This window comes from Oncorhynchus tshawytscha, linkage group LG02 (genome assembly GCF_018296145.1).
Source record: "Oncorhynchus tshawytscha isolate Ot180627B linkage group LG02, Otsh_v2.0, whole genome shotgun sequence".
NCBI lineage: Eukaryota > Metazoa > Chordata > Actinopteri > Salmoniformes > Salmonidae > Oncorhynchus > Oncorhynchus tshawytscha.
Window position 1 is genome coordinate 67,192,681 of NC_056430.1, and position 14,761 is coordinate 67,207,441.

Genomic DNA, 14,761 nt, shown 5'->3' on the forward strand with positions numbered 1-14,761 from the left:
CAAGATGTTTCAGTTTGGTGACAGGTGTCATAGACATTGTCAACACAAGACAATGTCTACGACATTTGAATGTCTTTGGGCTTCATGACAACTTTGTGACCGTGTTTGGTCTGCTCCTACCTTTCCGTTGGCTTTGGTCTTGCTGCTGCTGTGGTTGTTGTTGGTGGTGGGGTTGGCATCCTCATGGACCCGGTCCAGGAGCCAGAGCAGGAACTCCAGGGCATCGTGCTGAGAGTTCCCTCTGAACTGAGAGCCGTACTTGGACACAATACTCTGGGGACAGACAGGGAGGAGGAAATCAGATGAGGACATTACAAAAGACATAAAAACAACTTTCCAACAAACTACAGTAGAAGCTCAAAGATATTAACCTTAAGAGTTGCAGGCTGACCGGTCAACCTAACAGGGAATATCGAACACGGACAAAAAATGATGTAGATGTAATCAGTTACATGTTATCTGATAACAGAAAAAAACTGGAACAAGTTACATCAGGGGTTCTTAAACCTTTTCACACAGGCACCCAATTTCTACCAAATCTATGGGCTAAAAAACCTAGCTAAAAAAAACATTAGCTGACATGGCCTTGTGCAGTCTACTATTACAACAATCAAGAGTAAGTTGAAAGCCAGACTGAGTTCCTTAAAAATATATATTTTTTTAACAACGAAGACACCCCCCCTCCCCACCAGAAAAAATATTGTCATCAGATTACAGATACTCATTGGATTACTTTTAAATTCAAAAAGGAAGTTTGTGAAAAAATACACTACACCACCAAAAGCATTTGGACACACCTTCAAATTAGTGGATTCGACTATTTCAGCTACACCCGTTGCTGACAGGTGTATAAAATCAAGCACACAGCCATGAAATCTCCATAGACAAACATTGGCAGTAGAATGGCCTTACTGAAGAGCTCAGTGACTTTCAACGTGGCACCGTCATAGGATGCCACCTTTCCAACAAGTCAGTTTGTCAAATGTCCACCCTGCTAGAGCTGCCCCGGTCAACTGTACGTTCTGTATTGTGAAGTGGAAAAGTCTAAGAGCAACAACGGCTCAGCCGTGAAGTGGTAGGCCACACAAGCTCAGAAAATGGGACCTCCGACTGCTGAAGTGCGTAGCTTGTAAAAATGGTCTTTCCTCGGTTGCAACACTCACTACCAAATTCCAAACGTCCTCTGGAAGCAACGTCAGCACAAGAACGGTTTGTTGGGAGCTTCATGAAATGGGTTCTTATGGACGGGCAGCTGCACACAAGCCTAATATCACAATTTGCAATGCCAAGGGTTTGGCGGATGCCAGGAGAACACTACCTGCCCAAAATACATAGTGCCAAGTGTAAAATTTGGTGGAGGAGGAATAATGGTCTGGGGCTGTTTTTGAAGTTTTTCTTGGCCCCTTAGTTCCAGTGAAAGGAAATCTTAACGCCACAGCATACAATGACATTCTAGACGATTATGTGCTTCCAACTTGGTGGCAACAGTTTGGGGAAGGCCCTTTCCTGTTTCAAAGCGAGGTCCATACAGAAATGGTTTGTAGAGATCAGTGTGGAAGAACTTACCTGGCCTGTACAGAGCCCTGACCTAAACCCCATCGAACACCTATGGAGGGAATTGAAATGCCGACTGCGAGCCAGGCCTGATCGCCCAACATCAGTGCCCGACCTGACTTCACTAATGCTCTTGTGGCTGAATGGAAGCAAGTCCCCGCAGCAATGTTCCAACATCTAGTGGAAAGCCTATCCAGAAGAACAGAGGCTGTTATAGCAGCAAAGGGGGGGCCGACTCCATATTAATGCCCATGATTTTGGAATGAGAAGTTAGGTGAGCAGGTGTCCACATAGTTTTGGTCATGTAGTATATATTAAGACACATTTCTGTTTTCTCAATGACATTACATTTTGCATTGAAAATATGGAAAGTTAGTTTGTTCTACCTGTGCGAGTCTGACCAAAGTCAGAGACCACAAGTCTACGATGGCACACCAAATGTGTTTGATTGATAATTGTTGTCTTGTTCTAATGCCTCTTAATGGTAAAGTAATCCAAAAGAAACAGAAAGTAATCCGATTACGTTACCGAGTTTGGGCAATCCAAAAGTTACCTTACTGATTACAATTTTGGATAAGTAACTAGTAACTGTAACATTTAGAAAGTAATCTACCCAACCCTGACTCTCCTTGAGACAGTGACAGGTGTAGCTAACAACAACACCATCAGGACATCCAGGTGGCTACTTTCCATTCCCACCAGCCATCTCCCCCCCACTCTCTCCATTCCTCCCTCCGCCCTCTGAGTAACAGAGCCCGATCCCAGATGCTCCTCCACCCTTCATAAAAAAATGCTGCATCACACCGCCAGTGTTCTAAATATAAACACGGGACAGGATGGGAGGCCCCCTACTACCTGAGATGGACCACTAATGAGCTTAATCATTATGAAAGGAGGCCCTCCGAGGGAGAGGGAGGCGAAAGGGGCATGTTGACTGTGGCTGTATCTGAAATGGCATCCTATTGCCTATGTAGTGCAATACTTTTGAACAGGGTTCTGGTCAAAAGTAGTGCACTATATTGGGAATAGGGTGCCATTTAGGACACCGCCTTTCCCCCCCTCAATAATCCTAGTTACTCTCTCTGCCTATCAAAGGACAGTGCAGTTATGTTACGTTATGTTGCTACCCCAGAAAGGGTAAAAGGGAGAGGGGGAAACAGAGTCGGGGGTGGCGGAGAGAGTGGTGGGGACAGCAACCGATGTGTCCAAGGTTACCATGGGCCCGTTGTGTCTGGGAAGCAGAAACCTGATGATGTCACAGAGCTATGATGGCTTCATTAGGACAGGGGGTTGAGAGAAGGAGGGCTTGGAGAGAGGGGTTATGGTCTGCTGTGTGCACACATTTTGTAATGTTGACGTCCAGAGGTGATCCTGCTACAATGGCATGTTAATGGGTCTGCACAGCAGCACTGTTGCTAGGAAAGTAAGGACCCCATCCCATCCTTCAAAAACAGATTGCACTTCTTGTTCAAAGGATTTACCCTTGATATCTGCATAGACATATCAACACAGTCTTTACTTTTCACAACCACCCTATGCCTGAGAGGAGATAGAGGCGTAATCCCACCAAAGTAGTACGAATAACATTCTCATTTTGAGGCCTGTTTGAGTAAGCCTGTATCAGCCTCCATTTATCATCATCCTCATAACCAACCAAATCACAGACAGACAGCTCAGACACCTGATACTAACATTTAATGACTGGCCATGAAGGTGCCAAAACAAACATGATATACTGTGTTTCTGTCCCCACAGGGAGCATGGGAATAATAATCCTGGCTATTTGGTAAACACTGAAGGGATATGAGAGAACCTGGGTGTAAAATGAATCGGATAGCCAAAGATTGCTATGTCAAGAAGTAGAAATGTAAAAATGTGTTTTACACAGTTTGTTGGATTGAATGATTTATTACTTTGTGTGTGTGTCACTGTGTGACAGCTGAAGATGCCAGACCATATTTGCTCCCCTCTTTAAAAGCTGTTTCTACTCCTCAGCTGTCTTTAGGGTACTGCATGGTGAAGATGCACCTTATTCCATAACCGCAGTAAACATAGGCAGACTGTACGGTACTACAGTGCACTCTCTTTCTGTCATGTCATGGTGCCTTGCAAGTTACTTCTTACTAGAGAGGTGAGGCAAACATTTACTGGAGGGTAAGAGACAGATAGAAATGATTGCAAAAACTCATAATACAGTTTAGGGTGACCTAACCTAGCCTCTTAAATAAACACAGGTACACCATTAACCTACACAGTCTCCAGGGGTAGTTTACAACGTTGTCCTCTCTCACCCTCTCACGTCTTAGGAGAGGTTGAGACCCCCACACTCAGGCAATAACATCACACACACCACCACACCACAGACACACACAGACACCACGCCTGCCCTGGCATCCAAGACAGTGAGCTGGAGGGTGTTTGACTTTCCCCTCTTTAGCGTTGGTCTCACAAGTACCTCACATCACCTTCAAATCAAATGTATTTGTCACATACACATGGTTAGCAGATGTTAATGCGAGTGTAGCGAAATGCTTGTGCTTCTAGTTCCGACAATGCAGTAATAACCAACGAGTAATCTAACCTAACAATTCCAAAACTACTACCTTGTACACACACAAGTGTAAAGGGATAAAGAATATGTACATGAAGATATATGAATGAGTGATGGTACAGAACGGCATAGGCAAGATGCAGTAGATGGTATAGAGTACAGTATATACATATGAGATGAGTAATGTAGGGTATGTAAACAAAGTGGCATAGTTTAAAGTGGCTTGTGATACATGTATTACATAAAGATGCAGTAGATGATATAGAGTACAGTATATACATATACATATACATATGAGATGAGTAATGTAGGGTATGTAAACATTATATTAAGTAGCATTGTTTAAAGTGGCTAGTGATATATTTTACATCAATTTCCATCAATTCCCATTATTAAAGTGGCTGGAGTTGAGTCAGTGTGTTGGCAGCAGCCACTCAATGTTAGTGGTGGCTGTTTAACAGTCTGATGGCCTTGAGATAGAAGCTGTTTTTCAGTCTCTCGGTCCCTGCTTTGATGCACCTGTACTGACCTCGCCTTCTGGATGATAGCGGGGTGAACAGGCAGTGACTCGGGTGATTGTTGTCCTTGATGATCTTTATGGCCTTCCTGTGACATCGGGTGGTGTAGGTGTCCTGGAAGGCAGGTAGTTTTCCCCCGGTGATGCGTTGTGCAGACCTCACTACCCTCTGGAGAGCCTTACGGTTGTGGGCGGAGCAGTTGCCGTACCAGGCGGTGATACAGCCCGACAAGATGCTCTCGAATGTGCATCTGTAGAAGTTTGTGAGTGCTTTTGGTGACTTCTTCAGCCTTCTGAGGTTGAAGAGGCACTGCTGCGCCTTCTTCACGACACTGTCTGTGTGGGTGGACCAATTCAGTTTGTCCGTGATGTGTACGCCGAGGAACTTAAAACTTACTACCCTCTCCACTACTGTCCCATCGATGTGGATAGGGGGTGCTCCCTTTGCTGTTTCCTGAGGTCCACAATCATCTCCTTTGTTTTGTTGACGTTGAGTGAGGTTATTTTCCTGACACCACACTCCGAGGGCCCTCACTTCCTCCCTGTAGGCCGTCTCGTCGTTGTTGGTAATCAAGCCTACCACTGTAGTGTCGTCTGCAAACTTGATGGGTGAACAGGGAGTACAGGAGAGGGCTCAGAACGCACCCTTGTGGGGCTCCAGTGTTGAGGATCAGCGGGGTGGAGATGTTGTTACCTATCCTCACCACCTGGGGGCGGCCCATCAGGAAGTCCAGTACCCAGTTGCACAGGGCGGGGTCGAGACCCAGGGTCTCGAGCTTGATGACGAGTTTGGAGGGTACTATGGTGTTAAATGCTGAGCTGTAGTCGATGAACAGCATTCTCACATAGGTATTCCTCTTGTCCAGATGGGTTAGGGCAGTGTGCAGTGTGGTTGAGATTGCATTGTCTGTGGATCAATTTGGGCGGTAAGCAAATTGGAGTGGGTCTAGGGTGTCAGGTAGGGTGGAGGTGATATGGTCCTTGACTAGTCTCTCAAAGCACTTCATGATGACGGAGGTGAGTGCTACAGGGCGGTAGTCGTTTAGCTCAGTTACCTTAGCTTTCTTGGGAACAGGGACAATGGTGGCCCTCTTGAAGCATGTGGGAACAGCAGACTGGGATAAGGATTGATTGAATATGTCCGTAAACACACCAGTCAGCTGGTCTGCGCATGCTCTGAGGACGCGGCTGGGGATGCAGTCTGGGCCTGCAGCCTTGCGAGGGTTAACACGTTTAAATGTTTTACTCACGTCGGCTGCAGTGAAGGAGAGTCCGCAGGTTTTGGTTGCGGGCGGTGTCAGTGGCACTGTATTGTCTTCAAAGCGGGCAAAAAAGTTATTTAGTCTGCCTGGGAGCAAGACATCCTGGTCCGAGACAGGGCTGGTTTTCTTTTTGTAATCCGTGATTGACTGTAGACCCTGCCACATACATACCTCTTGTGTCTGAGCCGTTGAATTGTGACTCTACTTTGTCTCTATACTGATGCTTAGCTTGTTTGATTGCCTTGCGGAGGGAATAGCTACACTGTTTGTATTCGGTCATATTTCCGGTCACCTTTCCCTGGTTAAAAGCAGTGGTTCGCGCTTTCAGTTTCACGCGAATGCTGCCATCAATCCACTGTTTCTGGTTTGGGAATGTTTTAATCGTTGCTATGGGAACGACATCGTCAATGCACTTTCTAATGTAAACAGCGAGATATAAGGAGAGCTCCGTCAGGACTAGGAATGTGCCATACATTAACAAAATGACTCCTCTCCTTCAAAAACACATTTACAGGGTCATCCCAGCCTGGCCTGTCAAATGGACCTTGTTAGATTCCACAATGACAGTCTGGGAGGGAGAACCATGAGGAATTAGGACATTACATAAGATTTAGAGGTTGTGATGTTGACACACACACATACACACACACACACAAGAGCAGATGCTGCTGCCTGGTGGGAATGAGCCTGGATGGTATCCATCACCATCATTACTGGCACCTCCATTCCTTGTTACATATTTCTGCAGCAGCAGCCTGGTGTTGCTGGTTGGCGATCCTCCCCTCCGCTGATCAGGCAGACACTGATGGGTCATCACTTAATTCCTCTCCTGCCCTGCCTCTCCTTCCATTCCCTCCACTCAATAAAGCCTCTCCCTTCTGCTCCCTCTTTTCCCCCATACTCTACCTCCCTCGTTCCCTCTCTCATTTTCTCCATTTTTTCCACTCATCAATCTCAGCTGAGCCCCAGGCGACGCAGCCTCCACCTGCTTCTCCCCTGGAGGGTGACCGCTGGTCGGTTGGGAGAGAAACACAAACCTCGGCCCACCGCAGTCCCGGCCACCAAGCAAATGCCCTTGTCTGTCTCCTGGCTCCCCACGCTTGACGCCCCTGTCTGAGTTTTTTGGCCCAAAACTCATCCAACTCTTTGATCCTGATTAATCTGAGTTATACTGTATCTGAATTCACCACAAATATATATATATGATGGCAGAAGACGTACTAGTTTGGATGCTGGACTTCATGTCCATGTATTCACCTCCAAAATAATGAAAACCACTATATATTATGGCAAGACAACATAAGATTTTGGATGCAAGGCTCTCCAAGATTTCATTTCCCAAAGAGTTTCGGTAACATAACATGAAATCCTCTTCCTGATGATATGCTGCCAGTGTGACGGCTGCCAGTGTGCCTCGTCTCCGCGACAACGTCCCTAATGTGGGATTTACTACCATCAAGAATAGAGAAGGAAACAAAGGATGAATTGCGATTGGTCATAATCATCTCTGAGTGGTTTACAGCCTGGGAAAAGCTCTCTGTTAACACTATTGTAATGGAGACGTTTAAACTCCTATAGCTGCATCCCAAATGGTACCATACTTCCTATAAAAATGCAATACTTTTGAGCAGGGCCCATACGGCTCTGGTAAAAAAAACAGCGCACTTTGTAGGTAATAGGGTGCCATTTGGGACGCAACCTCCACAACTTATACTGGAGGCAGGAAATATGCATTTGTGTGGGAAGAACGAGGGTCTGCGCTTTTACTGTATCCTAAAGGCACAATCACTAGTACATATTTGGGGTGGCCAAACGGCAGCCCTACCACGTAGTTTGCAATAAAGCTGAACAGTGGAGCAAAATAACCTTATAATTTGGGATATGGTGGGGTAAGACAGTTGTACCAAGCTCATGAGGGGTGGTAGGTAGCCTAGTGGTTAGAGCGTTGGACTAGTAATCGAAAGTTTGCGAGATCGAATCCCTGAGCTGACCAGGTAAAAATCTGTTGTTCTGCCCTTGAACAAGGCAGTTAACCCACTGTTCCAAGGCTGTCATTAAGAATTTGTTCTTAACCGACTTGCCTAAAGATAAAATGAGGCATTTGTGTTGTATTCTTCAATAATCAATGGGTGTTCTGTATATCATTAATTAAAATGTCCACTGAACTGCTGTAAATATTGCAGATTGCTCCTTTAATGGTTTCTGTGCCATTACCTTCACTAAGATAAAGTGGGGAGATTGGGTGGTCTTATAGCCTAGTGTAGTTGAAATTGATTTACCCCCCCTGTTGAACCTAGACCATTAATCATGGTGGTGAATACATCCTGTGGAAATGTGTGAGTACCATAGGTCTTGAAAGAAAGCAGAGACAGGAAAACACAAACACTGTGCTCCAAAACAACCAACATGACACCCACTCACACCCACCACCTACACAGGAGTCATGGAGAAACGTGATACAACCACCACCTCCAGACTCAGCAAGGAAAGTGAGGGGAGGGAAAAGCTTGCAGAGCCAACTTTTATCCTCACTCAGTCACTGTTGAACTTGTTTACCAGGCCAATGCCTTTGACTAGTGCTCTTTAAAAGCACACGGAACATTGACAAAAACAATTAGCTGTCAAAGAACCACTGTGGAGAATCCTTCCGCATCACAAACTAGTACCATTCCTACGTGGGACAGGAGTAAATGGATAGGTGGGTGTTTTCCTGTCTTTCACCAACACGATTTCTTGTTTGTTTTGGAGCTCACTGCAGCACTCTCCATACGCACCAGTGGAGCTTGCTCAGTAGGGGGTCTCCACCTTTCCCAGGCTAAATTCACTTGGCTGCACTGCTACAGCAGTAAAGATCCTCATCTCATTCAAAGAAGACCAACAGATAGAAATCGGTGTATTGTTCAAGTCAAAGCCATCCTTATAACTGCAGTGAGAGGAGGGAATGAATGAGAATGAATGGGAATATCTATACCCAAGTGCAGTTGATTATTCAATAGATCTGAGTACTACATTTTGAGAGACTGCACACAAAACTTAACGTATAAACTTCAAAAAGTATCTCACATTGCCCTGCCTGTTCTGAAGCTTATGAAATCCTTCACCTCATAGCCCTCTATCTTTGCATCGCAGTTCGATTTCCACAAATTACTGCTAGAATCATAATTAGCTTAGAGCCTATAATGAGCCGAACCAAATCAAAATGCTCTAATTCAGAATTCTGGTATCATCTATATTTGCAGCATAGGTCCAACGGTTCCAGTAAATGAGAGTGAGCGATGTCATTCACCCAGGCCCAGGGGTATTAGCTTTGGGCACTGTGCCCCTGGATGACCAGCCACAGGTGTCCCTGTGGGGCCAGACCATAGACATACATATTCATACATCATCAGGCCAGACAGACACCTGCGCTGACTCAGCCGCCTGGGACTCTGGCCTGCTTTCCTGGCAGTCCCTGACCACTGTGTTGACTTGGTCTGGCTCACTCTCATCAGCATTCCGTAAACTCAGTGCACCATCCATGCATGTGAAGTACCGCTCCCTTCCTCCCAGTAAGGACATCCAGGGAATGCAGACAAGCCACCTCATCTGGGTTTGTGGCAGGTGGGAGCCACAGGGCACACACAGCATGCGTATTAGTTAGCAAATGTGCCCTGATGTGTGGTCAATGGTCATTAGGCAATAGGCATTGACACATGGTTTGGAACATGTTTGTGTTGGGGGAAAAGAAAAAGAGAACCCGAATTTCGATATTAATCCAAACATGTAGGAGTTTTGACACTGCCTGTAATGCTAGTACATGTCTCACCTGTTTTGACCATTGCCACAGGCTCCTCCCCTGAAATGCTACCTGTCTGCTTACACAGAAATAGGACGTGAGAACTGTTGAGTCGGGTCTGACTAGAGGGAGTACAGCTACGACCAGAAATGACTTTTTCATAGCAGGTTAAGAGAATTTATGCAGCAGGTTAATTAAGATAATTAACGTGGCAGGTTAGTAGACTTACTGTGGGTTAAGGTTAGGAAACGGGTTAGGCGTAGGGTTAGCTTAAATGCTTCCGGTCTTAGCTGTACTCCCTCCAGTCACAACCCACTAGGCACACCACGTCATTTCAGGGTGGAAATGTGGGTAATATTTGTTTGAGAGGTTGATCAATAAGATTTCAACCTTTATTCACTCACTCATGAAGACAGCCAGAAGTTAGTTGAATTCCCAATGTGTTATCATTATGCTTTCAACCATCTAAAAGCACAACTAAATTCCATTGGAAAATCAATGTCTGATTTTTGGTTTAGTTGTCATTTATGTGTGTTATCGCTGTGCTTTCAACCATTTAAAAGGACAACAAAGTTCAAATGGCGAATACCATCTCAGATCATTTGTATTTATACAACAACTTAATGTGTTATTACTGTGCTTCATCTAAAAGCACAACCAAATGATCTGGATTGCAGTTGAGATTACATTAAAAATGCATAGTGCAAGTGATCAATGCTGTTTGATATTCTGCACAGATTATTTTAGCACTTGTGAAGATCTCCACAGACCTGCGACCTCTGCATGCTATCTTAAAACATGCACACTTTCTATGATTACATAAGAAGACATTTTTTTGTTACCGTAGGCTAACCTCAAAATGTCACCATTGACGTGTTACTCATTTTAAGGTTGAATAAATGTTGTTATTAGTTTGTAAGAGCCTTTAGGCTTTTTACTGTATAACAAAAGTAATACTGAGTTGTGTTTGGTTGACAACACAACCAAATGTAAAAATGAAGGATATCTAATGCTTGGATAGTTTCATCTGAGCCACTGGCTTAATTCTATTCTTTAAACTTTATTTTGGGTTTAGTTGGAGAACCTATCATTAGTTAACTTGTCCACAAGTTAATAGGCTATTTACTGTTTTGCAAAAGTGATGTTGAATTGTGTTTGGTTGTCACTGACTTAACCCGGCTTTAATTCTAGTTTGTCTATAAATTAATAATTGATATGTTGGTTTCGTATCTCCATCTCAACCAAGAACCAAAGTTAAAGAATAGGACTAAATCAAACTATATTTAAAGTGCATTTAAAGTTCGATTCGATTATATTTAGTCCTATTCTTTAACTTCGATTTTTGGTTGAGCTGGAGACGTGAATCCAACATATAAATGATTAATTAGTAGACAAACTGTAATTAAAGCCAGACTAAGTCAGTGGCACAGATGGAACTACCCAAGCAGAAGACACATCTCCATCAAATGTTGATATTTGGTTGCGTTGCCAACCACACCATTCAATATCCAGTTTGTCTATAAATTAATAATTGATATGTTTTATTCACGTCTCCAGCTCAACCAAAAATGTAAGTTAAAGAATAAGATGAAATCTAATCTAACTTTAAATGCACTTCAAATAAAGTTTGATTTAATCCTATTCTTTAACTTTGATTTTTGGTTGAGATAGAGGCGAATCCAACATATTTATGATAACTTGAAGATTTAATTTGAAATCATCCAAATCTATATATTATTTATTTTTTGTTGAACCCTGGGTTGCATTGAAACAATAGCTGTTGATAACTTTGCAATTGCTATATAGGCCTAAATAGTATCATTGATGATGCAGTCAGTATATGACTTATGGTTACATATAATTTACTTTGACAAACCTACCCTTTGGAATGACTTTGATAACAACAGCGAATAAATTTAGTTATTAGGAGATCTCTCAATAATCATTCCCACAATAGGTAGTAGTTAGTGACAAATATCAAAGCTAGGCTTGGTTAAAACCCTGGATGGGATACCAAATGAATGGCTATAGCTAAATCAACTCGCCAGCCTATTGTATTTAGCTGTTTGTGGATATAACATTGAAGATCTGACATTGTTACAAATTCAACATATTTTAGCACATGTTGAAAATTGGTTACAATGATAGTGTAACGGATGTGAAACGCTAGCTTAGTTAGCGGTGGTGCGCGCTAAAATAGCGTTTCAATCGTTGACGTCACTTGCGCTGAGACCTTGAAGTAGTGGTTCCCCTTGCTCTGCAAGGGCCGCGTCTTTTGTGGAGCGATGGGTAACGATGCTTCGTGGGTGACTGTTGTTGATGTATGCAGAGGGTCCCTGGTTTGCGCCCGGGTATGGGCGAGGGGACGGTTTAAAGTTATACTGTTACATTGATGCTGTTGACCCGGATCACTGGTTGCTGCGGAAAAGGAGGGGGTCAAAAGGGGGGTGAGTGTAACGGATGTGAAACGCTAGTTTAGTTAGCGGTGGTGCTCCCTAAAATAGCGTTTCAATCGGTGACGTCACTTGCCCTGAGACCTTGAAGTAGTGGTTCCCCGCGGCTTTTGTGGAGCGGTGCGGTGGGTGACTGTTGTTGATGTGTGCAGAGGGTCCCTGGTTCGCGCCCGGGTATGGGCCCAGTGTAAACCTGTTGAGTCTGACATGTTGATATAGCCGCCCACACATAGGCCTACTGTTATTACTATGACAAACCCTCATGTAAAAGGAACGATGTGTTCTCTTTAGTTAAATATTATTAATTCGCAAATGCCAATCCTATTAGAATTAAATGCTGCGCAGGAAACTGTAGCGGTGAGCACGCGATTGCTCCGAGCTTTGAACATTTCTCGTGATCAGTCGCACTGAAGCAATAAATAAGTATATAACTTAGGTGAACAAGAGCGGGAACTGTTATGGAAAATAACCAATTAAACCTCAAACATGAGCTGCGTTTGAAGTGTTTCTACACAAGCGACTCACCTTGAATTCCACGGACAGTTGAGGTGTATATTCAAGGGTCCAAAGCGCCCGCACCAAGGATGCCAACTGTGTGGTCACCTCACCCCTGGCAAGTTGCGCGTCCTCGTTTTTTACAATTCCGTTTACTCTCCCCTGACACAAATCAGACTTGTATTGTTCCAAACCGAGGTACTCGGCCAGCAGGTCCGTATTACTGAGGCACTGAACCACCGCATTCATGAAACAAGTGTTTCCATGATTCTTCAACCCAAGGACTCCTGGAGTTTTGTCGCCATAGCACCACGACAGCCTGTCTTTTATAGATCCATGAGAAGACAAAGTTGAGGCGCTCTTCTTCACCTTAATCTCCCTCGAGACCCGAAATTCATCTTTATTAAAATTCCCTGAGTTGGCACTCAACGTGCACGCGGCGCTGTCTCTGAACCCGCCATCATCATCCTCACCGTCAGGTGGCTCGACGTCGCCAAAGTGTGCCAAAGTTCCCAAAGTTTTCAGTATCCTGCTCATAAAATTCCCAACGGACTTCAACGATTTCCTCCTGAAAAGCTTCCCGGCTTTGTATTTCTTCTCTTTGCGTTTTGTAGATTTGGTTTTCATTGACTGTTTCCTCGTCTTACTCTCCTTGTGGTTATCCATGGTGGTTGGTTATTTACCAGGTAACAAGAAGTGAAAACGAAACAACTACTGAAGCAATAGACTCCTACCTGTCTGCCCTTACACCTCCTCCTCTCGAAACCACTCCGGTCTCCGCTAATAGACAATACGGTGGTTTAGGCACATGACTAAACAATGTCCCTCAGACATTCCGGTAATTACCGCCAGGTCTCGGCGCGCCCTTGTCATACTGTTTCGCTGGTAAAATGGTGAAGCAGCGGGCACCTGTAACCAGTTACCACCATGTAGGTGAGTTGTCTTCAACTCCATGATCCTCGGCTCAATACTTCCTCGTCGTTGACACGGTGCTCGAGCACAAACAGCTGGCGGTCTTTATCTCTCTCTCCCTCCAGCAGCGCTCGGAATGGTTTTCTGTTTGGTGGATAGTGCGCGTTATTCCCGCCCTCCTACAATTTTACCCTATATCAAATCAAATCACATTTTATTGGTCACATACAAGTGTTTAGCAGATGTTATTGCGGGCGTAGCGAAATGCGTGTGCTTCTAGTTCCTACAGTGCGGCAATATCTAACAAGTAATATCTAAGAATTTAACAACATATACCCAATACACACAAATCTAAGTAAAGGGGTGGAATTAAGAATATATAAATATATGGACAAGCTATGTCAGAGCGGCATAGACTAAGATACAGTAGATACGTGTAGAATGCAGTATATACACATGAGATGTGTAATGCAAGATATGTCAACATTATTAAAGTCACTAGTGTTCCATTTATTAAAGTGTTCCACATTGAAGATGGCGCACGTAGTGACAGGACTCTGAAACGGATGGATAGTTGGCTTAATGACAACTTGAACAAGCTTGCTGACACTCATTTAGTAACAGGCGTATAAGCTTCCCTTATAATTAGATGCACGATAAGGACTGTTGTGTATTGTTTAATCAAAACTATTGCAAGCGTTCTGTAGGCCTATATAAGCAAAATACTGAACCTATTTTGTATCAGTGCAATTCAAGGTCTACACTGTACAGTACCCTTTTTTCCCCCCTTTTTTCTATCATCTATATTGGCATGATGTGAGTAGGCTACGGTGTATGTCCTCTGTTACAAGATGGTCCCAACGGAAAATAATGATATTTTTGAGGTGTGTAGGAGCCCCCTACTGTTTTAGGCTGAGATGGTTCTGCACCCTGGTGATGGCACACTAATAGACTGCACCTGCACTATCCTATCCTCTGATGGAATGCCTCATCTAATAATGCACTGTTGGAGATTTTACTGCACCGTTAGGAGATATTTATGCACTGTTAGGATATATTACTGCACTGTTGGAGATATTACTGCACTGTTTGAGCTAGAAAAATAAGCATTTTTCTTCACCTGCGATAACGTCTGCAAATCTGTGTACACGGACAATCAACTTTGATTTGATTATTCATCACGACTATCAAATAAATGTCCTAAAAATAATTTTGTCAGGCTGGCACATCCCCCTGCATCAC

The 14,761-nt window shown here is 44.0% G+C and overlaps 1 protein-coding gene across 5 annotated transcripts in view; it reads right to left on the reverse strand.

The window, feature by feature from the left end:
* usp43a (ubiquitin specific peptidase 43a) overlaps nucleotides 1–13,657 on the reverse strand; it is a 116,112-nt gene extending 102,455 nt beyond the window's left edge. For all 5 annotated transcript variants that reach the window (XR_006079599.1, XR_006079597.1, XR_006079596.1 and 2 more), the window contains exons 1-2: nucleotides 12,638–13,657; nucleotides 121–273 (exon numbers count right to left, since the gene is read on the reverse strand). Coding sequence is in view for 1 of the 5 variants with exons in the window: in XM_042303430.1 (XP_042159364.1) it covers nucleotides 121–273; nucleotides 12,638–13,273 (789 nt within the window). In the remaining 4 variants the exon portion in view is untranslated. The remainder of the gene's footprint in view (nucleotides 1–120; nucleotides 274–12,637) is intronic.
* Between the last annotated feature and the right edge of the window lie 1,104 nt (nucleotides 13,658–14,761).